The 25,526-nt window shown below is 42.4% G+C and overlaps 1 protein-coding gene across 1 annotated transcript; it reads left to right on the top strand.

The window, feature by feature from the left end:
* The first annotated feature begins 9,286 nt into the window (after nt 1-9,286).
* Nucleotides 9,287-24,898, top strand: LOC104591659 (protein TPLATE-like). Its single transcript, XM_010250603.3, has 7 exons — nt 9,287-10,824; nt 12,881-13,477; nt 14,879-15,240; nt 18,290-18,593; nt 23,332-23,454; nt 23,544-23,999; nt 24,215-24,898. The coding sequence occupies exons 1-7, from the start codon at nt 9,697-9,699 to the stop codon at nt 24,722-24,724; spliced, it is 3,480 nt and encodes a 1,159-aa protein (XP_010248905.1). The 5' UTR covers nt 9,287-9,696; the 3' UTR covers nt 24,725-24,898.
* The last annotated feature ends 628 nt before the right edge of the window (nt 24,899-25,526 follow it).

The following is a 25,526-nucleotide window of genomic DNA, read 5'->3' as shown; positions in this document are numbered from 1 at the left end:
GGATGGTGGCGATGACAGAGAAGTGGGTGGTGCCGAAAGTTTGGTCGTGGGAGACTGCGGTTGGATTTGTTGAAAAGACTTGATGATCTGGGGAGATTTGGGTGGAGGAGTCGGCACATGAACAACGGTTTCGAGTTTTGGAGACGTCGTCAGAGAAGAAGACGATGTTTTGGTCGTCGCTGGAGGGGGAGATGGCTGGGTAACAGTGGATGTCTTGGTTATCGGAGAAGACGGCAGGGAAGCAGTGGAAGTCTTGGGTACCGGAGAAGACGGCTGGGGAGCAGTGGAAGTCTTGGGTACCGGAGAAGACGGCTGGGGAGCAGTGGAAGCCTTGGTTACCGGAGAAGACGGCAGGGGAGCAGTGGAAGTCTTGGTTACCGGAGAAGACGGCAGGGAAGCAGTGGAAGCCTTGGTTACCGGAGAAGACGGCAGGGAAGCAGTGGAAGTCTTGGTTAGCGGAGAAGACGGCAGGGAAGCAGTGGAAGTCTTGGTTACCGGAGAAGATGGCAGGGGAGCAGTGGATGCCTTGGTTACCGGAGAAGATGGCACCGAAGAAGTGGAAACCTTGGTTATTGGAGAAGATGGCAGTGAAGAAGTCGACGACGTTGAAGTCAGCTTTGGGGTTGAAGGTGTCTCAACCACCTGCGCTGAAGGAACAGTGGATTGAGCGGGTACTCGTGGCTGAGCTGTTGGAGGTGGAGGTGGAGGTTGAGGCTGAGGCTGAGGCTGAGGCTCAGGTTGTGGTGGGACAGTTGGAGGTCTAATCGCCTGTTGTGATGCAGTGCGAAGAAGAGGAGCCCTTGTCTGGGTTACGGGAGGTTGAGGCTGAGGAGCCGGGTCTTGCCGAATTTGGGAAAGCAGGCGGAACAAGGTACGAGATGGAGGCTGGCTATCCATTCTTATTGTGGATGAAGACCGATCGAGCTAGGCCCTTAGGAGGTTACAACGATGAGAAGTTGTACCAGTAACTTACTGAATGGATTAAAAGAAAATAGATCGATGAGAAAACAATATCAGGTTGCCCTTATTTATAGCTAGCAATGACTAGTAAACTATGAGCTAGTGAGCACGATAGAGGGCGACGGGGACACGCGAAAAAGGAATGCATCAGATTCGAAACTGAGACATCTCACGCATACGACTCGCAATGAAAAGAATGGTATCACAGTACTACTGTTTCTGGCTGGGCCCTCCTTATTGGTGTTGTCCATTAATTCCTCTTCTCTATCCACTGCTCAGGCTCTCACTCTCTCGCTCGCCAATGAATTCGAACGACCACACGAAAGGATTCGCCGTTGCTGTCTTCGTCTTCCATCTGACTTTGCTTGCTCGCCCCCCGATTCTCTTTTTCTTCCTTCTCCCGCCTCTTGCCCTTGCTTTTAAAGGACCCTCATTCCTCCCTGCAGCAGATAAAAAAAGTGCTCGACTGTAAAAGGAGAAAAAGAGATCTAAAATGCGCACGTTTCCAGGGCATGAACTTCGAATGCTCTCAAGGAGAGGACATAATATAGGGAAGTCTCATCTTTTAGTCTATCCTCGAAACGCTTCTTTCTGATAAACTAATCCTTTATATATTAATTAATTAACTATCTTCGTCTTCCTTCTTAGCCCGCATTGTTTATGCAATTAAGTTCCTCACTACCTCTAACGTGGTCTTCAAGCAACAAATTGCGAGCCTCCCGAACTTCTGTTTACTAAGCAAATTAAAACAACCAGTTTGGACATCTTTGCAAGTCGTCCTTCCGTTTTTGCATTCTGAATGAGGCACTGTTTTCAAAATCGGACCGGACCGGAAAAACCGGCAACTGGTCATCTCACTGGTTCTGTTTTCCTCCAAAATTGCTTTTTCCCTCAAAACCATTGATTTTGGTCAGCAAACCGTTGAACCAGCCGGTTAATCATTCAAATCGTTTGAACCGTTTGAACGGTTTGACCATTTTCCAATTTTTTAATTTTTTTACTTTTTATTTTTTTGTCAAAACGAACTGACCATTCGGGTCGAATGGTCGGACCATTCAAACTGGTAACTGGACCTCTGACCGGTTCGGTTTTAAAAACTTTTGGAATGAGGGTTAACTTGTCATACTTCTAAAAAACAAAAAAAAAAGGTATAACCTAATGGATTAATGGATTTTCATCTAATATCTAATGAAAACGCCAATATAACAGTGATAGTTCCATAAACTAATCCCAATTTACTAAATCCACAAAACTACCAGTTTTCTCCCTTGCAAATAACCTGAGTCGAATCCCATCAAGAAATACCCTAACATGGGATATAAGGTTCGGAAAAGTATGGATTGGTCCAATGCAGATTTCTGAATTCCACCGCAGACCTATAAACATTCAAAATGTCAAATACCCCCCATTTTATACACCACAACCTCTTTGAATTGGTATCAATTCCAAGCTGGCACCTACTCCAAGGGTCCTCCTCACCCCGATGGGGGGATCGGTTGACGTTCTGGCTAGTTCCAGGTCGATTCGGGTTCTGGCCCTGACGCAACCCTGGGTGTCGGGGTGGAATTGGTTGCTGGTTCGATTGCAATGGTGGGAACTGCTGTTGATATTGCTGGTACAGATAGTACTGCCGATACTGTTAGAACTATTGGACCTGTTGCATCTGGATCTGTATTGTCCGGATGCACTAAACGAGGTCATGGAATTGGGAGTGCCCAATTCCAGGAGGGACCACAGATGGCCCGGAGAAAGTTGCGCCCACTGGGGGAAGCGAGACGCTCACTTGCGTAGTGCTCTGCAGTACGGACAGTGACGAGACTCGTGAAGCTATAAGAGGAATAGTAAACTAGCCAATGCATGTCGTAGGACCTTGGGGGAAGGTTGATTGTTGATCTTTCCCCCCGATGACATTCATCTCGATGCTTTTTCCGGTGTTGCTGGAAGAATCCATTGGGATAAATTGAAAAATAAAACTGCAACTAAAATTGGGATGACCTTTCGATCATTTCCCACAGACGGCGCCAATTGATAGTGCGTGATCTAGATACTCCTAGCTAGAAGATGATCCGAACTCTAGTTGCGCGGCGAGCTGGACCAAGCTGCAAAATAGTAGATCAGAGAACCCAGGGTGGCTAACCCGGTGAGGTCGCTCCGATGCTTAAGTTAGTACTACACTGTGGATGCGAGTTGAATACTTGAATGCTTGAATGCTAGTGAGTAAATAATCATGCGTACCTTTGCCTTGGGGTTTCATGTCCTTATATAATGGAGTAGTCGTGGGCCTTACGAAAGAGCTCCGGGATCTCCGGGCTGTGCGGATAAGATCTGTTCTGTTTTTTAAGGAGAGCAATGTGTTGATATGGTTTATCGTTTACCTCCGATTCAGGCGGAGATAGGATGAGTCTCGTTGTGATCCCGAGAAATTCGGGGTCCATTGGGGAGGCCTTTGGAGTCGATTACGTGGCGTTTCGGTTCTTTAGCTCTGAACTAGCACTTCGGTTCTTAAGTTCCGAACTGGATCGGGCCTCGAGGTGTCTCTACCCTAAGGTGGTTTTTGGGCCGAGGTGGGTGAATACCCGAGCTCTGAATGTTGCGAGCTGGGTTCGTTGGGCTGAGTTGTCACCCCATAATCAGATCGCGTTTATGTGTCCCCTTCTTACTAGGTCGTGCCAAATCACCCTTCATCAAACCCCATTATTGACTTCCTACTAACAGGATGACAGGAACGAAGCTAGACGACTACAACGTCAGGTAGTACACTATACTTTGCTAGAGGGAAAGTTGTATAGGATATCCTTCACCTTAACTTACCTCCGTTGCCTCCGTCAGGAAGAGGCGAGTACGTGCTCCGAGAAATTCACAAAGGCATCTACGGTAACCACCTTGGCGATCAAGCCCTATCCCAAAAAACACTAAGGCAGGAAATACCTCGTCGCCATTGTGGACTACTTCACCAAGTGGGTAGAGGCTGAACCATTAGCCACCATTACAACTCGAGCAATCCATAGCTTCTTTTGGAAAAACATCATTTGCCGCTTCGGCCTCCCCCACATGCTTGTCACCAACAACCAGAAGTAATTCGACGATGATAAGTTTCGAGAATGGTGTGCCTCCCTCGACATCAGACAACAGTACACCTCGGTGGGCTACCCTTAGATGAACGGCCTAGCCGAGGTCGCAAATAGAACCATCCTAGACAGACTGAAGACCAGGTTGGACCGAGCCAAAGGCTTGTGGATTGACGAGCTACATAGCGTTCTTTGGGCATAAAGAACCACACCTCGGACGACCACGGGAGATACCCCGTTCGGCCTAACTTACGGTATGGAAGCAGTAATTCTAACAGAGATCGGCCAACCAACACTTCTGATCGAAGCATACAACGGAGCCGAGAACAGTGAAGCACTTAGAGCAAACTTAACCTGTTGGAAGAAGCCCGAGAGCAAGCGCAAATCAAGGTGGCTGCCTACTAGCAACGAGTGGCCCGCTACTACAACTCCAAGGTGAAAGAAAGGAATTACCAAGAGGGAGACCTCATCCTCAGGAAGATTATGGTCCCCGAACCTAGAGTAGGAGAGCTGAGCCCCAACTGGGAAAGCCTCTATAGGATCAAGCAAGTCATCGGCCCCAACACCTTTCATTTGGAAAATTTAGATAAAAGACCCATCCCTCGGACATGGAACTCAGAGAACCTCCTGATGTATTATAGATGAATGTAGTTTTTTTATGAAGTAATGAATGAATGAAGCAAAGTTCCTCTTCGGCTCAACGCTTAGCGTGTGTACCCACCAGGTCTCTAAGACCCCTCGGCTTCGCGACTGGCCAAGATGCATGGCCTCTCCCAAGAACTGCGCCCTCTTTCCAGACCATTGTTAGGGCATATTGCTAATAGTGAACACCCTAACTAAACACCTCACCAAACTATACCAGGACGGTCGAGGCCTCACACGCCTCACCACCCGCCTCGGCGACAGCTGGCCTCTTGGTCTTCTACACTTAGTGCCATTAGCTAAAGATGGCAATCCCGACTAACTTGGCGGTTCGCCTAGGCTCAAGACCCAGACCTCTTTAGAGAGTCACCTCAGCCTTGTCAAAGCAACCACTTGGGGAGGAGAGAGTTAGGCGAGCCTTAGCTCTACCTCGGCCTCTTCCCAACGTTTCAGTAGGCCACCTCGGCCTTGCCTAAGTGGACACTTAGAAGGAACTAGGCCAAGTAAGCCGCACTTCGGTCGTGTAGCTCTACCTCGGCCTCCCTTTCTTACCAACCTAAGGTGTGCGTGTAGCAAGCCAATACGAGCTACTTTTCGTGTGTGTCATTGTGGTCTCGTCGTTGGTAGGGGCAGGGACCCCTCGGTAAAAAAAAAATAAAAAAAGAAGAAAGAAAGGGAGAACACATTGCAGAGAATAAAATAAGTACAGTGTACAAAAAGGATGCTTGATTTTATCATTACACTTCATCAAATTTTACAAAAAAAAATTTGCAGCCTCTTAGGAGCACATTTACATTAACTAACAAAAAAAAAAAGGAAGAAGACCCCCCTAAGCCTCACCACCAACCGGAGGAAGGGCAAAGTCTGCGCCACCACCGGCAACCTTGACGACCTTAGCAGCCTCCTCGGGAGAGTTCAAAATCACCTTCAAGCTCTCGATGTCAAAGTTCGATAACATCTCCTGAGGATTTTCTTGGTGTCCTCGATCCTGTCCAGGTACATCCCAGACGTGCAATCTGCAAGGTCCTCTACCCACTTCTCCGCTGCTTCGGCTCGCTTCGCCGCCTCGGCTACCTGCTTTACCGCCTCAACAGTTTTCCCTTTAGCCTCTGCCACCTTCTTCTCGGCTTCGGCTGCCCACTTCAGCGCCTCAACAGTCTTCCCTTAAGCTTTAGCGGCCCGCTCTGCCACCTCGACTGCCTTTCTCTCCGCCTCATCCACTCGTCGCTGGGCCTCAGAGACAATGCTCTCTAGGTGAACCCTCTCCTCTTATTCCTTGGAGATGTCCTTCTGCGCCTCCTTCAGCTTCTCCTCGGCTTTTAGCCGAAGCACTTGCTCGTCCTTGTGGCCCACCTTGAACTTGGCGAGCTTCTCCTCGATAGAGGCAGCAGTCTTCTGGAGTTCCTTATCCTTTTTGAGCCTGTCCAGGTGGGCCAGGTTGAGGCTCATTCGGTCCCCCAGATTGACGAAGTGGAGACAGGCCTGCAGCGAGAACCATCAGCAAAGCTACAAAAAAAAAGAGAGAAAGAACAAAAGAATGTCGCAATGAATACAAAAAACTTACCTCGGCCAAGTGGTGCAGCCGCTGGTCATAGACGACTCGTGGCGAGCTCTACATCATCTGGAAGCGATCTCTTGAGAGAATCACCCCGCTCACCAGGGCCTAGCTGACCCCTTCCTCGGTGATAGAGTCTCCCTTGTGAACTGACCATCGGGGGTGGAAGACCTTAGAAGGGTGCTTGGCCCCTTCGACGAGCTCCTATGTAGATGTAGGGGCAGATGAGGGCCCCACGTGGTGCTCCTCGGTAGGAGGACCCTTCGCCGTGGCATCCCCGGTAGGATGCTCGCTGTGGGCCACCTTCTTCGGTGGCTGTTCTCTTAAGGCCTCCTCGACAAGCCTCTTGCTACCCACCTTGGCCACCTTGGCGGGATCTTTCGCAGCCTCGGTTGGCTTCCTCGTGACCTCGGCCAACCCCTTCCCTTTGACTAGGACCTGTGGAGTTGTCCCTTTGTCTTGGACCTGGGTAGATGCTCCCTTGGCAGGGACCTTTGGAGCTGCCCCCTTGGCAGGGATCTGTTGTGAAGCTGCCCCTTTGGTGGGGGTAGGCGCTCGCTCGTCCCTCGCAGGTGTGCCCTCGGCGGGCCTCTACGGCGTCTATGAGCTCACCTTTTGGTTCGCTCGCTCCTTCTGCTTAGCACAAGCACGCTCAATAAACATCTTCTTTGCGTCCATCGGCAGTTCTGCAAGCAAAAAGAAAATAGATCAATATCGTGGAACGAAGACGAGGGGCAACGTGTTAAGGAACTGTAGGACCTCTCCTACCGAGGGGGGCAGGGGCTGAGCCCCGCGAACACTAACGGAGCCTCCTCCTCCACCAATGGCTTGGACTGGATTGTCCCCATCATGAGTAGGTGGGCTATGTTAGCGGCCTCCTTGTCCCAGAGCAGAGGGGGACACCTGTCGACTACCACGTGGCCTCTCCCCACCTCGACCTGAACCTCCAACCTTCGAGACAAGAGACATAAAAGAACGTGTCCTTCTAGCTGTGGATGAATGAAGGGTTGTTAACTGGTTTTCCCCTCCGAGGATGGAAATAGTACATGTTGGCCTCGGAAGCATGCTTCCTTGGCACAAACATGGCATGGAACTTATTCGAAGTCAATTCCACATCCCGAAGCCGAGCCCACACACCATGGCTATAATGGTCCTAAGGGCAGTGGGGACGAGCTGGCTAATAGTGATGCCATACCAATCCAACAACTTAGAGATTAAAGGAGGAAGGGGAAACCTATGGCCAAACTCCAAAAAATGTTGGTATATGCAAATTTCCCCCTCGTCGGGGGTCCACTGTTGTTCGCTGACGCCAGAAATCTTAAGTGTGTATGTCCGAGGTATGTGGAACCTCTTGGCCAAAGACCTGACCTGATCCACCTCTAAGGAGCTATAAACTCCTAGCGTGGGAGGTCAGTGGCGGCCACCCTTCGGGCAGCGCTCCCAACCTCAGGCCCCAGGACGGTCTCCGGGACCAGCTCCCCCTCGGGCTCCCTCGGCAATACTGATGCAGCGCTCTCACGGGGAGAGTCATCGCCTTGGTGGCTGCCGTTGGCACCAGATTGATATTTTGACTGATAAGTGGATCCCTACCTTATGTCATCGTAAGGTGATATGAGAGAAGCCTCGAGACTGTGAGTTTGTTAAAGTGAGTGATCTTATCCTTGCCAATCATCGTTGTTGGAACCTCACTGTCCTCCATCGCCTATTTTCTCCCCCTTAAAGTGGTTGCTATCAGAAAAATCCCCTTAAGTCTTCATCAAGTTGATGATAAAATCATCTTGTGTTTTACAAAGAATGGGAAGTACTCGATGAAGAGCGGGTATTTCCTAGCGAGAGCCCAAGCCCAAGCCAATTAATGGCTTGGATGCTCGTCAAAACAAGTTAACCGCCTTCACTTGCCTAGTCCTGTATGGAAGAAGCTTAGGAAAGTTCCTATTCCTCCAAAGGTTAAAATTTTTTTATAGCGTGCCACCTCTGATGCGTTGGCTATGAATGCTCTCCTCTCAAAGAAGGGTATTGTTCCAAATCCTCTCTTTCCCCGTTGTTCTTTGGATGAAAAAAGTGTCATGCACATGCTTTTTAAATGCTCTTTTGCTAGAGAAACCTGGATAGCAAGCAATTTGGCTCTAAGATCATATGACATCCGTCAGCATTCTCTAGCAAGTTGGATTTTGGTGGAGTTTCAAAATTTTGGGTCTCCCCTGCATCAAACTAATTGGTTACAGGACTTTGTGATCCTTTGCTGGGAGCTTTGGAAGGCCAGGAATGCTTTCTTATTCAAAAGGGAGTAACTTCTCTCCACCTCAGGTTGTGCAAAAATGTGCATTACTTTCAGCATAGTAGAGACTGTTAGTTGCCAATACTAACCTGCAGAACATAAATGTCAATCCTCCTCCTAGTTCCCTAACTTTATATTGGGTTCCCCCTCCGCCAAGATGGCTTAAAGTGAATGTTTATGCGAGCTTCTCTCTGAAGACATGAGACACCACTATTGCATGCATTATTAGAGACAATTTTGGTTCAATCATCTTGGGGCAAGCTAGGAAAATCTTATGTACTTCTACCTCCATGGCAGAAGCTTTAGCTTTACATCTTGGCTGTTCCAAAGCTTCCAATTGGAGAAGGGGTAGTTTCATTTCTGAATCAGATGCTAAAGATGTGATGTCTTCTCTCTACAACTTTAGGAACGCTACTCAAGACAGTTCTTGCTGTCCCTTTGGTGTAATCTGCTATGACATCTTTTGTTTAACCAGGTCCCTTACGGCTTTTGAGTTTACTCACTCCCCGTGAATGTAACACCCTCATGGACAGCTTTGCCAAAATGGTGCATCAGACCCAAGCTCTGGGAGGCTCTGTTGATGTTTTTGACTATCTGAATGAAAGCATTATTTCTTAATTACCAAAAAAAAAAGAAATATATAGCATTGGAACACATTTTGTTGGGAGCCGGCCCAAACTCTTTAACATACAAATTGTGATCTCCTCTTAACAAAACCGTCCCAACTCGCTGTGAATCGCGGGCTACGTGACCGATCACGAGTGAGCACGCCACTGCGCCAGCAGTATTGGTTGCGTAGCCCGCGCGATAGAGCAGCAGATCCCGAGTGGCCCCCGCCACCCCTTGGACACCCGCCGAGAAAAAGGATGTAAAAACTAAAATGTCCTATGCGTCAAGATTTCACTCCTATTAAGCACCGTTTCTCTGTCTCAAGCTTTTCTCTGCCTTTTCGTCCCTCTCCCTTCCGCGAGAGAAATAGTGCAGAGCTCGAGCTGCAGAAGAACAGAAGCAATGTCTGCAATGACGTGTCTTCTCAGATGTATCTCTTGACCAGAATCTGATAAATTCAACTAATATCTATTCCAGCGCTGTCATGACACTGAGCTTTGAGCAAAGTAGGGAAACCATCTCATAGAACCCCAATTACATTCGCGCGCAAAAATCTTCAAATCATAGCTACGGAAATTCCGTAAATGGACATCCTCTTCGCTCAGATCCAAGCTGATCTGCGCTCGAATGATGCTCTCCGCCAGTCCGGTGCTCTTCTCCAAGCTCTCCAACAGTCAGCAGCCGGCAGAGATATTTCCATCATCGCAAAATCCGCATGTGAAGAGATCGTCGCGTCTCCAGCGTCTGCCGTCTCAAAGAAGCTCGCTTTCGATCTCATCCGATCGACTCGACTCACCACTGATTTATGGGAAACTGTATGTACCGGCATCCGCACAGATCTCGACTTCCCCGACCCTGATGTCACTGCCGCTGCTGTCTCTATTCTCGCTGCAATACCTTCTTATCGTCTTGGTAAGCTCATTACAGATTGCAACAAGGAGATCTCCAATTGCTTTGATTCTCCCAGTGATAATCTCCGGTACTCCATTACCGAAACCCTAGGCTGCATTCTAGCACGAGATGATCTTGTCATTCTTTGCGAGAACAATGTAAATTTGCTGGATAAGGTCTCAAATTGGTGGAGAAGGATTGGGCAGAATATGCTTGATCGATCCGATGCTGTTTCTAAGGTTGCGTTTGAGTCCGTAGGCAGGTTATTTCTGGAGTTTGACTCGAAGAGGATGAGCCGGTTAGCAGGGGATAAGCTTGTTGACAGTGAAAATTCGCTTGCTATCCGTTCTAATTGGGTTTCATCCATGGTTGATTTTGTCTGGAAGAAGAGAAATGCCTTGATGGCCAGGTCTTTGATTCTCCCGATTGAGAGCTTTAGGGTTATTGTATTTCCACTTGTCTATGCAGCGAAGGCTGTCGCTTCTGGTGCAGTTGAGGTTTTTCGGAAACTCTCAAAATCTCCTGGAAATGCTAGTAGCAATGCAACTCCGGATTTGAGTAATGCGGAAAAGGTTGTAGGGGTTTCAGACGTGGTTTCGCATCTGGTTCCTTTCTTAGCGTCATTGGATCCGGCTTTGATCTTTGAGGTGGGAATTAACATGTTGCGTCTAGCGGATGTGCCTGGAGGTAAGCCTGAATGGGCTTCTGCATCTATCACGGCGATTCTCACTCTTTGGGACAGGCAAGAATTCTCTTCTGCTAGAGAAAGCATCGTTAGAGCTGTTGTTACAAACCTACACCTTCTGGATCTTCATATGCAGGTTTCCATCCAATCAAATTGTCTCCTCAAGTGATTGTTTGTTTACCAATCTGAGATTATAGGGGCCAAAGCTTAATGCCATAAAGAACTGTAGTAACTTAGAAAAATACATGCAAGTTGGTTCCCTTTATAGCAATGATAGGTTAAATACTAATGTAGCAAGTGAACTGGTTATTTAATTTATACATAGCTTAATTTTTTCAATGTTGTTAAAAGACTATGCTTCTGTGTACTGTACCCACCAGGTTTTATGTACTGGTTGATGGAACACTTTTGCATGGATAACCTAGAAGCCATTACAAGCTTTCTGCAATATATCTGACATTTATGAAACTTGCAGATGGATGTGATTTGCTCCTTTTACCTTTCTATAAGGGAAAATATTGCCCATATCCATATCAATTGAAAACCTTAACCTTGTTATTGCTATAATTGTACTTTCTTCCATAATAATCATCTAGGGATCTAGCTTCTTCATTTCTATTGTTGCTTTAATGAGCTGATCTCATAACAAACTAAGCTGCAAATATTTGTTCTATTTCCAAGTAGTTAGTTAGGTGGCCATAAGGATTTGACAGAAGTTAAATGTCAGCTACCAACTTGAGGCAATCCTCCTCTATTTGGACTTTCGGCTGATAGAATAAGACAATCTCAACACTCAGTTATGTAATGGTTGAGATGTAACTAATGGCTTATGAACTGCATTTACCCATTGAGTGGGTCCCATCTAAGGTGAATCGTAATTCATAGAATAGGCTCAGTTATATAATAGTTACTCCCTATTGTTTTACAGCAAGATCGTTGAAGAATGGGAAGTTGCTTATTTTATGGCCTTTTATTAACTGAAGCTTAATCCACTACTCATCAGATGTTATAATTTGTTGCTATTTTGTGGTTTATGCTCATAGCAAGGTTTAAGATGTCGATGTTGGTGGAAATGTCGGTCATCCAAATATAAGAAACATGTCGGAAATATCATATGGAAATATTGTAAATATTATAGACATGGTGGAAACATTGTAAAATATGCAAAATATAGAATGATATTTTATGAAATGACAAAAGAAGCATAGGCACACCTTTTTAAATTATTATCTTGTTACAAATTATTAAACAAAACTAAGAAATTAAGGTTACAGACAAAAGAATATGTACTGAAGTTGCCCTGTAAACCTTAAAATTTAGAACTTCATGATAGAATTAGTTAAAGCAAAATTTAAACTCATAGAAAATGTAAATGGTTGTAATAGATCAACCAAATAATCTATTACAGGAAAAAAAAAACTATTATTTAACTTCATGTTTGGAATGAATATTGAGCTAGCTCAAAGTTGTAATCATGTAAGTTAGGTGCACAATAACTTGTTACTTCACATATCTACAATATCGTCACCAACTTATGTTATAATACTATCTCTTGTACTCCACATGGTACTGATAGTGTTCACTAGGGAATATGTCAATTCTAGTAAAATTTCATGTTGCTACCCATGGAAGTGAAAATGGAAATATGTTGTGGATATCCATGGAAATGGAAGTCAATGTTATTCTTCCACGTAGGTCTGGTAGTGTTCATTGGGGAAATGTCGATTCCAGTCAAATTTCGTGTCACTACCCATGGAAATGGAAATATATTAGGGAAATTACGGACATATTAAACCGAGGCTTATAGTAGAATTGTGGAACTGTATTTGTGAAAGCTTGTTAGTTAGTTACATGTTTATCTACATTTGTGCTCCTAGATTGGTCAGTTCAACTATCTCGAGATATTAATGCTTATTGTTTTATGACCTTACATCATGGACTGACCAGTCTTTTTATCATTTTCCAATAAAAAGAAATTAAAATAAATAAGAAAAACAACTACTGCTGCCTTTACTTAGCACACAATGAGTCCTAATCCACGATCTATGCACTCCAATTGCAAACCTTATAGAAAAAATTGTGAATAAGTGATTCATTCTTATCATGCTTGCAGTGTTTTTTTGGATCAATTATACTGTTATTAATAGATGATTGGAGATATATTTATGCCCTGATATAATGTATGGTTTTAGGTTTCCTTGTTCAAGAGGTTGCTCCTTATGGTCAGAAATCTGAGGGCAGAATCAGACCGTATGCATGCTCTGGCATGTATATGTCGAACAGCGCTCTGTGTTGATCTTTTTGCAAAAGAAAGTGTCCGAAGAGGACAAAAACCCCTTCCTGGAACTGATATTGCTTCGCTTTTTGAAGATGTAAGGATAAAGGATGACCTCAACAGTGTGACAAGTAAAAGTTTGTTTAGAGAGGAGCTAGTTGCTTCCCTGGTGGAAAGTTGTTTCCAGTTATCTCTTCCGCTCCCTGAGCAAAAGAATTCAGGTACAGAGAGCAGAGTCATTGGAGCTTTGGCCTATGGAACTGGTTATGGTGCATTGAATTGGACAGAGCCAGCATTGGAAGTGGTAGAAGTTTGTAGGCCTTGCGTTAAATGGGACTGCGAGGGGCGAACTTATGCTATTGATTGTTATTTAAAGTTGTTGGTTAGACTGTGCCATATATATGATACTAGAGGAGGTGTTAAAAGGGTTAAAGATGGTGCTTCTCAGGATCAGATTCTAAATGAGACAAGGTTACAAAATTTGCAGCGTGAGCTTGTTAAAGATTTACGTGAGGTTCGTCAAATAATTCTTTCAGAAATTACATTGCTATCCTTGCTAGTATTATTTTACTCACGTGAGCTTCCTAAGGCATTGTTCATCAAGAAGTTGCTTTTATTCTCGCTCTGTGTGTTCACTAGACTATTTTGTATGCTACTGCTTCCAATGCATTAATGTGTTGTTTAATGCTCATCAAGTGTGGTGTAGTAACTGGTAAGTTGGAAGTAGGATGGATTATCATTTTACAGCATTTGTATGGCATTTTTACTACCATATACCATAATGTATCAAATGTTCTCTAGTTTGTTACCTGATTGATGGGATGATAATGCTAAGTTTATCATTCATTATTTGATTACATGTACAGCACTGGTAATCAATAATAAGAAACACAACATCCCAAAGGTTTGGAATAAATGGAACAAATACAACACCAGGCTGACCATTCCAGTAGAATAAATCACATGCTAAAGCTTACAAATTAGCCTCTGGGCTAGGTGCCCCCAAACCAGAACATCCCATCCCTTGCTAGAGCATCTGCAAGACTAATTGTTGCCCTTGGAGTCTACCTGAACAAGCAATTCGGGCTTAAGTCAGTGTCTTTGCTTCTCTAAAAAAGAACCCAAGGGGCCAAAGAACATCTATACTTAAGGATCACAAACCAATCACCACTTGGCGGTCCCCTTACATCATCAACCCATTCCATCCCGAGAGGAATCCAGCTCGGTCCTTGAAGAAATGCAAGAAATTCAACCTTTTGTGAAGCTCTTTCACCTGCAGGCCTGAGTCACTGAGCAAGATATTTCCAACATGGTGTCTAATGATCCCACCAGTTGCCAAGGGCCTACAATTTCTTATATGGCATCCATCAAATTTCATTTTTATCTTGCTCAACTCTGGAGCTTCTGATATATTGATCTTAGCTATCTTCTGGTGGCAGAACCAGCCACCATTTGCTACCATTTCAGGATAGAGCCCATTATAATCCCTTTGAAGTCAAAAACAAAAAAGTCCATCTGAACTCATCCCTGGTCGTTACTCAATGTGTCACTCTGACCATTACAGTGTCTCAGGATAGAATCCTTTGTGTTCCCTTTATGCTCATCCCTAGTTATTACTCAATGTGCCATGCTTACCTTTGATGAGTCCCATATTAGTATTGATGTCTTGTTCCTTGTTCACTAATATTTTTATTTTTTGATAATTTCCTTGTTCACAAATATTCTCACATTTATTATGCAGCAAATGCCCAAAATAACTGCTGCTTGTGCACAATGCTACATGATCCCCTCTTAATGGATATTTCTATTTTGATCCTTCTTCTTAATTTACAGAACCTTTTTTGCTGTGTTATATTTTTGTTATTATTCTAATTTTTTGAGTATTATCTTAACATAAGTTTTTCCCACTTGTTAGGTGAACACCCCAAGAATATCTGCCCGCCTTATATGGGCCATTGCAGAACATATTGATCTGGAAGGTCTTGATCCACTTCTGGCAGATGATCCTGAGGATCCATTGAACATTATCATATCAAATATCCACAAAGTATTGTTCAATGTAGATTCATCTGCAACTACATCAAATAGGCTCCAGGATGTGCAGGCAGTTCTTCTATGTGCTCAGCGTTTGGGATCACGCCATCCTAGGGCGGGGCAACTGTTGACTAAGGAATTAGAAGATTTTAGGAGTAATGGCCTCGCTGACTCTGTAAACAAGCATCAGTGCCGTCTTATATTGCAGAGAATAAAATATGTGACAAGTCATCCTGAAAGCAGGTTAAGTGCTGTAATTATTTTGGTTAATGTTGGCATAAAAAAGGACAGAATTTTTTATTAATATTATTGCTTTCCTTCTTTCTAATTTGTGAAAAGTTCTATGAATGAGACATATGGGTGAGTCTAGTATTTTAAGGAACATTACTTTAGAACGAGCTATGTTTGTAGGGTAGATCATCTATTAGTTATTATTGCTCCATGTTTCCTATTATTGCTTGCTGTCTATGAAAAATTGCTCTGGATTCTGAACATGGAAGTTGTATAGTTGTATTTTCTCCCATTTTAGTTCCTCTCTCTTCTCTCTCAGACGTGTTGCATTTAATAATGGGAGCTGTCTTCATCCATCTGGATCTATTTTGTATGACCTTTTCTTTTCATAAAACAGAATTTCATGATTTTTTTTGGGTGAGGTGTGGTCGGGGAACATATAATTATTTCCTCTATTTTTAACCATACTCATCAGGAAGAATTTGTTGACTTCAACCAATAAAAAGAGAAATTGTTGAATTTTTGAAAGCTAGAGTGAGTCAATCACTATTTGGCAATAAGAATGAGGTACAACAAAACATGAACATTTATGTAATGACAAATGTGAGCATTGATTCATATGATGTTTATATTATTTTAATGTTACTAGAAGTGAAATAAGAAAGTGCCACACAATGTTCTCTTTAAATATGTCCATTGGTATTGGCAAGCTACCTGATTAATAACCAAGAAGTACTGAAATTATATGTACTCTAATCCTCTTAATGGAAGACTTGTTGGAACACTTTTTCAATTTGTATGCTAAGTGTTGGAATGTTTTCACATATTTTTCACATTGGTTGTGCTTGCCTAACCCTTAGCCCTTTAGGGGACCCATTTAAAACACTGGAGTTGCCTGTGAGGCACCATGGGGAGGAAAAAAGAGTCGCCTACAATATGCAGCAAATGTTTAAAAAACTCAGTTGCCCCTTCTTCAAAACTCCAAAATACCACACCTCCATGATGCTTAGCATACAAAGGATCTTTGCAACATTGTTGAAGAAGAAACATGGTCGTCCCACCGGCTAGGCAGAACAAAATCAGCTGAAAGCAGTCTTCCTCACTCATTTTCTCCCTCTAATAGAATCTCTTTGATGATATTACTGATCAATAAAGCGACAGTGTTGAAGAGGGAGGTTGCTAGAGGAATACCTTGGCAACCATCTAATTACCTCCTGGAATAATCACCTAAAATTTTCTTTTCTTTTTTTTTTTCCTGCAAAAAAGATAACGTTAATTGCTAGGCAAAAAAGGGATAGGGGGACTGAGGGATTCACATGGGAATATCAAATATGTACAATGAAAAAGAAGTAAACTTGCCTGACTTTATATGCCCACTCTGTAATGTGATGATTGAACCCCAGAGTCATCTATTCCTTTTTTGCAATTTCTCCTCCAGAATTTAGCTTCAGTTTTGCAAGGTCATTCCTGTCTTCTGGTTCTGTCCAGCTTTGGCCAAGGATCTCTTGGCAAGTTGGCAAATTCAAGGTCTCTTGGAGAAAGGGAAAGCTTGCTGGGCAGTTGTGCCTTTATCAGTACTGTGGGCCATTTGGTTTGAGAGGGAATGGGAGATTATTTGATCACAAGGCAAATTCAGAGGAGGGGGTAATTATTAATACAGCAGTAGAAATGATCAAAATCTGGATATCAAATCTCCCATGTTTTGGAGGGGAAGATTTATGTTGATCTTTATGTCTTTTTTGGGGGTCCTTAAGGGATGTGAATATTGTACAGAAAGTCAGAAACTCTTTGTACAGAGGACCATGCATTCTTTTTGTTTTTAATATTAATGCAATGATACTTTACCTTTTTCAAAAAAAAAAAAAAGCAAAATCCTGGAAGCCTCCCGGGAAATTACAAACGTAAAGTATTTGCACCATAAAGAAAGCCCTATCCACCCCAGACTTGGCCATATGATTCAAAGCTCTCGGAATCCATCTGGATGTACAGTTGATAGAAGCTAAGATTTTTCTTATCTCATTGAGGAAGTGAGCGAATCTCCAAGGACCCTTCTCCATGCTCCCACCCAATAATGTTTCTGGAATCCACTTCAGCAAGTAGGGAGTAACCATGGATAGATAATCCGCAGGCCCATTAGAAGAGCTCTTATTTCAGTCTGGGAAGCATTGGCTATAACATTTGGCCCACTGAAAGCCCAGATCACAACACCCTCAAAATTGAGCAGGAAGAGTGTAGAACTTCTATTAGGTTTCTATGCGGGTTCTCATAGCTGATGCCTCTAAACTGCTTTCTGGTTAGTAAGATCAGGCCATAGATATACTCCCAAGGCCTTGAGAGGAGTTGAGCTGTTCTAAAAAATGCTTCTGTTACTTTCCAATAGAGCCTACTTCTAGTCACCAACCTGCAGCCAGACCATTGAACATGCTGCTGCAACCATGGTTCAAAGTATAGATATGATACGCCCCATATCGGGCTTATTGTATCATATCTTTTGGGGTCCGATACACTTGTTTACAGGTGTTTTCGGGAACTCCTTTTTAATGAATATATATATATATATATATATATATATATATACATATATACCAAATTTTGAAAAAAAAACATAAAAGCGCATGGTTTTAAGTACCGATACACAGAGGTGTATTGATACTTTGAATCTTGGCTGCAACCACATTCTGATTCCAAAGTTTTGACAGAACCCAGCATTGTTTAGCCTCAATGTTGAAGTTTTCACAATGATGTTTATATTTTCTTTTTCATATTCTTGGTCATTCAACATCATTCTCTGACAAGTATTCAAGAACTTGTTAGTGTATAATCCTAATAATATGTGTAATAGCATTCTGCTATAAGAACCCATACATTTTTTATTTACTGAAAAAGTCAGTTTTGTTGTTTTCTGACTCCTTGGCAATATCTTGTTGGAACTTGGAAAAACTTGATGCCAGGGATGATAAAATCCTTGTGATAAGTATATTTAATTTCTATGCCTAATATTTTTGGGAATAAACTATACTTCAGTACATGATAGTTGTGTTTAATTATGTGTCATTTTCAGGTGGGCTGGGGTTAGTGAAGCCAGGGGAGATTATCCTTTTAGCCACCACAAGCTTACTGTTCAGTTCTATGAAGCATCTGCAGCTCAGGACAGGAAGTTGGAAGGATTAGTTCACAAGGCAATTCAGGAACTTTGGAGGCCAGATCCTAGTGAGTTAACTCTTTTATTGACAAAAGGCATTGACTCTACTGTCCTCAAGGTGCCTCCAAGTGCTTATACTTTGACTGGTAGTAGCGATCCTTGCTATGTTGAAGCATATCATTTGACAGACTCGAATGATGGAAGGATCACCCTGCACCTAAAGGTTAGTATTGTCAAAGCCATTTTGGATGCTTTCTGAGTTCTGTCACTTGGGATTATGTTAACCTTACTGCATATGTGTGCCATGCTTTAATGTATTTATATTGTCTGCCTACCTATTAGCTGCTTTATCTGGATTTATTGATGTCTTTAGTTATCACTTGCGAAAAACCAGCCTATTACGCAGAAGGGGATTAAATCAGATTATGCAGGCCTGCATGTAGAAGGGGATTCACCTCTACACAATTTATTATTAATAAAATCTTACCAGTCACTTGTAAAAGAAAACTTGTGCCAACCTCATTAGTTTTTTTACTTGTGATTCCTAGTTTAGGAGACTATTTTATATTCTTGGTGATGTTATGCTGCAATTAAGTTTATAAGACAGTGTTAATAGGTGAAGAAAAATTGCATTTATGTTCTTTAAAAGCACAAGGTTGATCTAGTAAGTATTTGTGCAATTCATGGCAATTAATGGCCATGTTGATATTGCATCTATAAGGTTCTATTAAGTGCAAGTTCCATGAATCTGCATTGGACAAGTTAAGAGTTATGAGTCAATTTGAGTGGGTTAAAGGTGTTGGCTTTAAGTGGGAATAGACGGTTATTTAATTTTGAAGTGGGACAAGTAAGAAGTTATGATAATGTTGATAGTATAGGGGGTGGTTGTTTATGTGGCTTAAAACTCTCTTACTTTACTGTTTCTAGAGTCCCATAAGAGTTGTGAATGATTCATGAAAAAAAAAATTATTGAGAAACATTTAGAAATAGTTAATTGGAGAATGGATTCTCTCCAAGAAATCCACCTGATGACCCTACTAGTTCTTTTAAATCTGCATATTCTCTCTCTCTTTCTTATCCAAGAAGATAGTCAGGAAAGGGAAAGGGAAAGGGATGGTATAGTGTCTTAGTACCGGAGAGATTGGACGGACAAAGCTCTCCTATTTCAGACGATACATGACACCACCCTAGTGAAGCGATGTGCAATTTGATTAAAAATATTTGTAAGCAGTCATTTTTAAAATGTAATTAAATATATCTGAAATGGAAAATGGCCTTTAGAAATATGAATATTATGTAGAGATGCTTGAGAGAAACAGTCCTTTGGATGGTTTGAAACAGTATCAAAGAGGAATTCAGAGTTTTCTCCTTGGATAATGTGGTGAGAAGTTGTCTTTTCTGGCTTGTTATTCAGCACCGAGAGGCTAGAGCCATCATCCCAGCTTTGGAGTCGTCTCCGTCAAAAAGTGATTAAACTTGTAGTAGTTGCTCATTGGAGAATCCAGGGTTTTCTGGTTTAGAAGCTAAGAGGAAGGGATACTGAGGTATTCTGATCTCATGGGCCGTGGTGGCTTCATTCAAGGAGAGCTGATACCTCTTCTAAGAGGCCTACATCTATATAAAATTTTATTTTCAAGATGGTACCAAGGTTCCAAAACCCAGTTTATAGAGATGCTTTATGAGGAATTTTCTTAATCCTTTCAGGTGATAATTGAGGGAAGAAAAGAATATTTCTTACCTGTAAAAGGAACTATCATCCTCTGCAACATATGACTACCACTCCCACAGATTTAAATAAAAGTAAGATAGGTGATAAAAATTAAATTCAATGGAAAAGGGACAGGGGAGTCGTTTAAATTAAATTTGGAAATAACATTCATATTATGAGCAAACTGTAAAATATGGGGGTGTTCGGCAATTTGTGTGGTTTTGTTTTTGAAGACAAAACCATACATTTTGCTGAACATCTCCTAAGTGGAGAAATTGAAAATGCAGCTCAACTCATTTAATCCTTGTCCCAACTATACAGAGTAGGTTACATGAATCCTATTCTGCCATTCCACTCTGTTCAGTGCCATATACATTTTTAAATTATGGGCCCTCCAATCATTTGATTCATTTCACTCTACAGAGTTGGCCACATGATTACTAAAATAATAATTTTTCACTACTTCAACCCATGTCCTTTTCAGAGGTAGGGAATCTGGAAATATAATTCATGTTGTGGAATTATTCAAGAAAGGCTAATTGCTTTGTATAATTATCTTTATACATGGATTTCAGATCATGTGTCCAACTGATGGTGGCTCAGTTAGTGTGGTCTCTGGCTCATTGTAGTGGAGACTTGGGCAAATCCCACTGCCACCGGGGTTGGGGGGTTATGGATATGGGCACCTCCTCCCCAATCGTGTAGTCCATGCCCATGAACCAAAAAAAAAGCACTTCAAGGGGGTAGATGTTTTGGAACTATGAAGCCACTGCTACTGCTAAAGTCGGTTAAATTTCAATTTAGATTTTATAGATCAGATCCAGCAGACTTTATTGCGCTAGTTAGAAAGTTTCATATGCTTTTTTCCCTTGGTGTCCTCTTATCTCTCCCCTTTAGATTTTAATCAAAAGTTACATCTGTGCCCAAAATAGTTGATTTTTTCGAACCCCTTGTTTGGCTAATGCATCAGCCATCGGTTTAGCAGTTCTTTTTACCCAAAGTATTCACAGTTCCATATCCTTTGTGATCGATTTGAATTTTTTCTTCTCATTGTTGTATTTCTATATCCTGCTTTCCTCATCTAGTAGCCATGCCACTACCAGTTTGGAATCCCCTTCAATAATTAGCTTCCTAAAATTCATGATTCCAGCCCTTTGCACCCCTTCCATAAGTGCCATAACTTCCGCTTTTAGTGAATCACCCTCACCTGCTGGACCTGAGAATAGTGCAAGCACTTTACCATCCCCATCCCCGAATACTCTAATTCCTGACATACCCGGGTTTCCCAAACTGCTTCCATCAAAGTTAAGCTTGATAAACCCTCTTTCAGGAGGAGACCAAGTAGGAACAACAAGTTGCTTATTGATATTTGAATCCGCCACCTCCTTCCAATTTCTAATAATGTCATCAGTGGAGACATGTGAGAAAATTTCTAATGATTTCAGCCAGCGACCCACACTAATCACTATTGATTTGATCAAGACCTTCGTTCTTTCATTCTCTCAAAAATTTTTGCATTTCTTTCTTTCCACACTGTCCACATTATTGCTGCCCTAGCACTCCACATGATTTTACCTATCTTCTTCAGCTAAGGGAAGTTGGACCAAAGAGGCTTTTGATATCAGATGAGTGCACCTGCACTCAAATAAGGAGAAAAACCATTCCCAAATGCCAACAACAAATGGACAGATAATAAATTAATGAAAGCAAGTCTCACCGTTAGCCTTACAAAGAATACACCAATGAGGGGAAAGGCACCACTTTTTCTTCTTCCTTTTTAGACAGTCAAAAGTGATTATTCTTTCATGTGCAACTTCCCAGCAAAAGGCCCCAACCCTAGGTGGGATAGGCATGCGCCACACCTCCCTGACAGGAAAGGATTGCTGGGAACTAAGGGGAGATTGGGTTAAAATTTTGAAGAAAGAGTTACAGGAGAAGGATCCAGAAGAGGAAGGTGTCCAAATTCTTTCATCAGGTTTAGCAGGATCAAGGAAAATTCCTTCGAGGGTATGAAGCAGAGTGGGCACACTATCAAGTTCTGAATCCCTTACTCTTCTAAAGCCAAGGTTCCAGTCAAAACCATTAGTTGAATTTGAAGGGACTAAAAAAGTGGAAATAGGCTCATTCTTGAAGCACGCCAAAGCAAACAAGGAGGGGAATAAGTCCTTCAAAGAGGAGTTCCCACACCAAATCTGATCCCAAAATTTGATTTGATTACCGGAATTTTGATTATACCTTACAAGAGGCAAGAAACAAAGTAGAAACGCTTGTATGGCTTTCCAAGGAGATGCTCTGGTAGCCTTAAGCAGTGAACCAGCATCCCTTCCATTGTCCAAGAGCCCATGTATGCTCACCACCACCTTTGCCCATAGTTTCTCTTTCTTTGGGCATTCTCCATAACCACTTCCCCGGTAGAGATAAGTCTCTTTTTTGGATATTTCCTATTCCAAGACCCCCCTACTTTTTAGCTCTACTGACTATTTTCCAGCATACCCTATGATCCTTTTTTTCCTCCCCCGTCTCCCATACTTAGCTTTCCAGAGTCATGTTTATATATGCAGAATACTTGAAATTGTGGGGGATAATGTACAGCATATGAAACTATAGGGAGATGATCACTAATGCACCAATGTGCTACAGAACAGATGTCAATAGTCCAATATGATGACAAATGGGGCTTTCAAGTACTTGATGCTTTTATGAACACGATATATGCAGTGCAAGCGCTCAAGGATAAGCAAAAATACTATAGGGTGTTTATTAGGAAGAGAAGTTTGTGTTGAAGATTTAGAATAGAATTCAGTTACAATGAGTGACTAGTCAAGGCCAACCATAGGGGTCCCTTAATACACTGTGGATACACTAAAAAGCAATTTAAACACAAATCATATTTCAGATAATCTTGTTCCACTGGAATATTGGTTAAGTAAATAATCCTTTCTACTGACACCAAAATCAAGTCAAGCAACAGTAATCTTTTCACCATAAAATTTCTTATACTATAAATGACTAAAATTAATCTGATCTATCTGCTTCTTTAATAGGATAATAAAGTATTTAATTGCAAGTTAATTGTGTTAAATTATCTTTTTAGATGGTTTTATACCATTAGTATTGGTGCTTTTGCCCATGTCTACACTATGGTTTTGGATTGACTTATCAATGCTTCATATTTATAACTAGATTTTGCAAGCGTTTCTTTGTCATGCCGTTATATGACCTGCAGGGTGTGCTAATCAGTGGAACTTTGCAGGTTTTAAATTTGACTGAACTAGAACTTAATAGAGTGGATATTCGAGTTGGGGTATCTGGTTCACTGTATTTCATGGATGGATCTCCTCAAGCAGTGCGGCAGTTGCGTAACCTTGTTTCACAGGTTCAATTTCTACACTTATTTGTATAGATTTTATTTTCTAGTTTCTATAACTTATGATGAAGTTTGATGGTCTTCGATTTTGTTCCTAGGATCCAGTGCTCTGCAGTGTCACTGTTGGTGTCTCCCACTTTGAGAGATGCGATCTTTGGGTTCAAGTATTGTACTATCCCTTCTATGGAAGTGGTGCTCCAGGAGATTATGAGGGAGATTATTCTGAAGATGATCCACATGTCATTAGACAAAAACGAAGCTTAAGGCCAGAACTTGGAGAACCCGTGGTCTTGAGGTGTCAGCCCTACAAGATTCCATTAACTGAGCTTCTTTTGCCACACAAAATCTCACCTGTTGAATATTTCCGCCTGTGGCCTAGCCTGCCTGCCATTCTGGAGTACTCGGGCGCATATACCTATGAAGGGAGTGGTTTTAAAGCTACTGCTGCACAACAATATGGGGCTTCTCCTTTTTTGAGTGGTTTGAAATCTCTCTCTTCAAAACCATTTCATAGAGTTTGTTCTCACATCCTTCGAACAGTGGCTGGTTTTCAAGTAAGTGTCTAGTCCTCTTTCTTCATACTGATATCCTGTTATGGTTGTTTTCATTTTCTGGTCGTCTTTTTTTATTCAACTTTTTCTACACGTGTTCTTTTTCAAGCATTGGATTTTTTTGAAGCCTGATTTCAAGCATTGGGTGTTACATTTATAGCCCCCAGGATTGACGCATGCTTCTGTTAACTGTTGTTGCTTTCCTCTTTCTGTAACAGCTGTGTTTTGCTGCAAAAACTTGGTATGGTGGATTTATTGGCATGATGATCTTTGGCGCAAGTGAAGTGAGCAGAAATGTTGATCTAGGAGACGAGACAACAACCATGATGTGCAAATTTGTGGTCCGAGCCTCTGATGCATCAATCACAAAAGAGATTGGATCAGATTTGCAGGGGTGGTTAGATGATATTACAGATGGAGGTGTAGAATACATGCCTGAAGATGAAGTTAAATTGGCAGCTGTGGAGAGGCTAAGAATTTCAATGGAACGAATTGCCTTGCTCAAGGCAGCCCAACCACCAGCCCAACCTCCAAAACCTACTGAAGAAGAAGAAGAAGAGGAAAGTGAGGAGAGGAGGAAGAAAAAGGAAAGTGAAGATGGTAAACCCAAGGGACCTTCAACCCTATCGAATTTAACTGCAGAGGAGGCTGAGCATCGTGCACTTCAGGCTGCAGTGCTGCAGGAATGGCATATGCTTTGCAAAGAGAGAGGAACAGAAATTCATTAATTTCAGAGTATTATTATTTTTTATTTGTCTTGCCCTTAAGGTGTGATTATGTTGATTTTTGGGATTTAGTTTGTTAGTCACGGGAAAGTGTGGTCAGGAGTTAACTTCCTATTTTGTTTTTTAGATTTGATTTTCTGGTGCATCACTAAAGGGTTGTTTATTAGTTTGTTCAAATTGAGTGATGTCGTCTGGTTATAAGATGGGTGGTATCATTCGTGGTGCATCGGCGGCAGCAGTTTTGAAGGTCGTGGGGAGCAAGGGATACGAAGATGGAGCCTACCTGATTCTTCACAATGTGCGGTTGTGGTGATTCCATGGAAGACCACAAAGATGCAGTGCTCATAAGTACCTTGATACTAATGCGGTCTTAGATTTGATGGTATGTATATGGCTTGTTCCCCAAGGGCTAAGGGTGAAACTTACACGCTTAGCTTTAGGGAGACAATTAGGGCAGAAGCATTCTTGGAGAACCCGCCCCCACCCCGAAATTATACCATATTCTATTTTCGGTCGTTGCGGATGATGACTGCATCGATGTTTTTCTACTTCAACAATGAATCGGCAGGTCCGACCTTAATGCCCACAACTGTCAAATTCATTCTTTTTTTATATTACAAATTACACATGAATTACGTCGTAGAGACAGAACAGGGTGCATATGTGGTCCATTGGCCTTATGATGGAAAGCTACAGTGGCATTGTCACATTCATTATGATACAGACATACCATGTCTAATATTTGCACTCCAACCATTCGTCTTCTGGCTTCTGGGCGCCAAGGGTTTGAGTAAATTACAAAGAT

This window comes from Nelumbo nucifera, chromosome 4 (assembly GCF_055504915.1).
Source record: "Nelumbo nucifera cultivar China Antique chromosome 4, China Antique-T2T, whole genome shotgun sequence".
Taxonomy (NCBI): domain Eukaryota; kingdom Viridiplantae; phylum Streptophyta; class Magnoliopsida; order Proteales; family Nelumbonaceae; genus Nelumbo; species Nelumbo nucifera.
This window is presented reverse-complemented; position numbering and strand designations above follow the sequence as displayed.

Coding starts and splice junctions, on each gene's coding strand:
- LOC104591659 (XM_010250603.3), top strand. CDS start 9,697: ATGGACATCCTCTTCGCTCAGATCCAAGCTGATCTGCGCTCGAATGAT. Junction 18,594..23,331: donor GGATCACCCTGCACCTAAAG/GTTAGTATTGTC, acceptor GGAACTTTGCAG/GTTTTAAATTTGACTGAACT. Junction 24,000..24,214: donor GAACAGTGGCTGGTTTTCAA/GTAAGTGTCTAG, acceptor TTTCTGTAACAG/CTGTGTTTTGCTGCAAAAAC.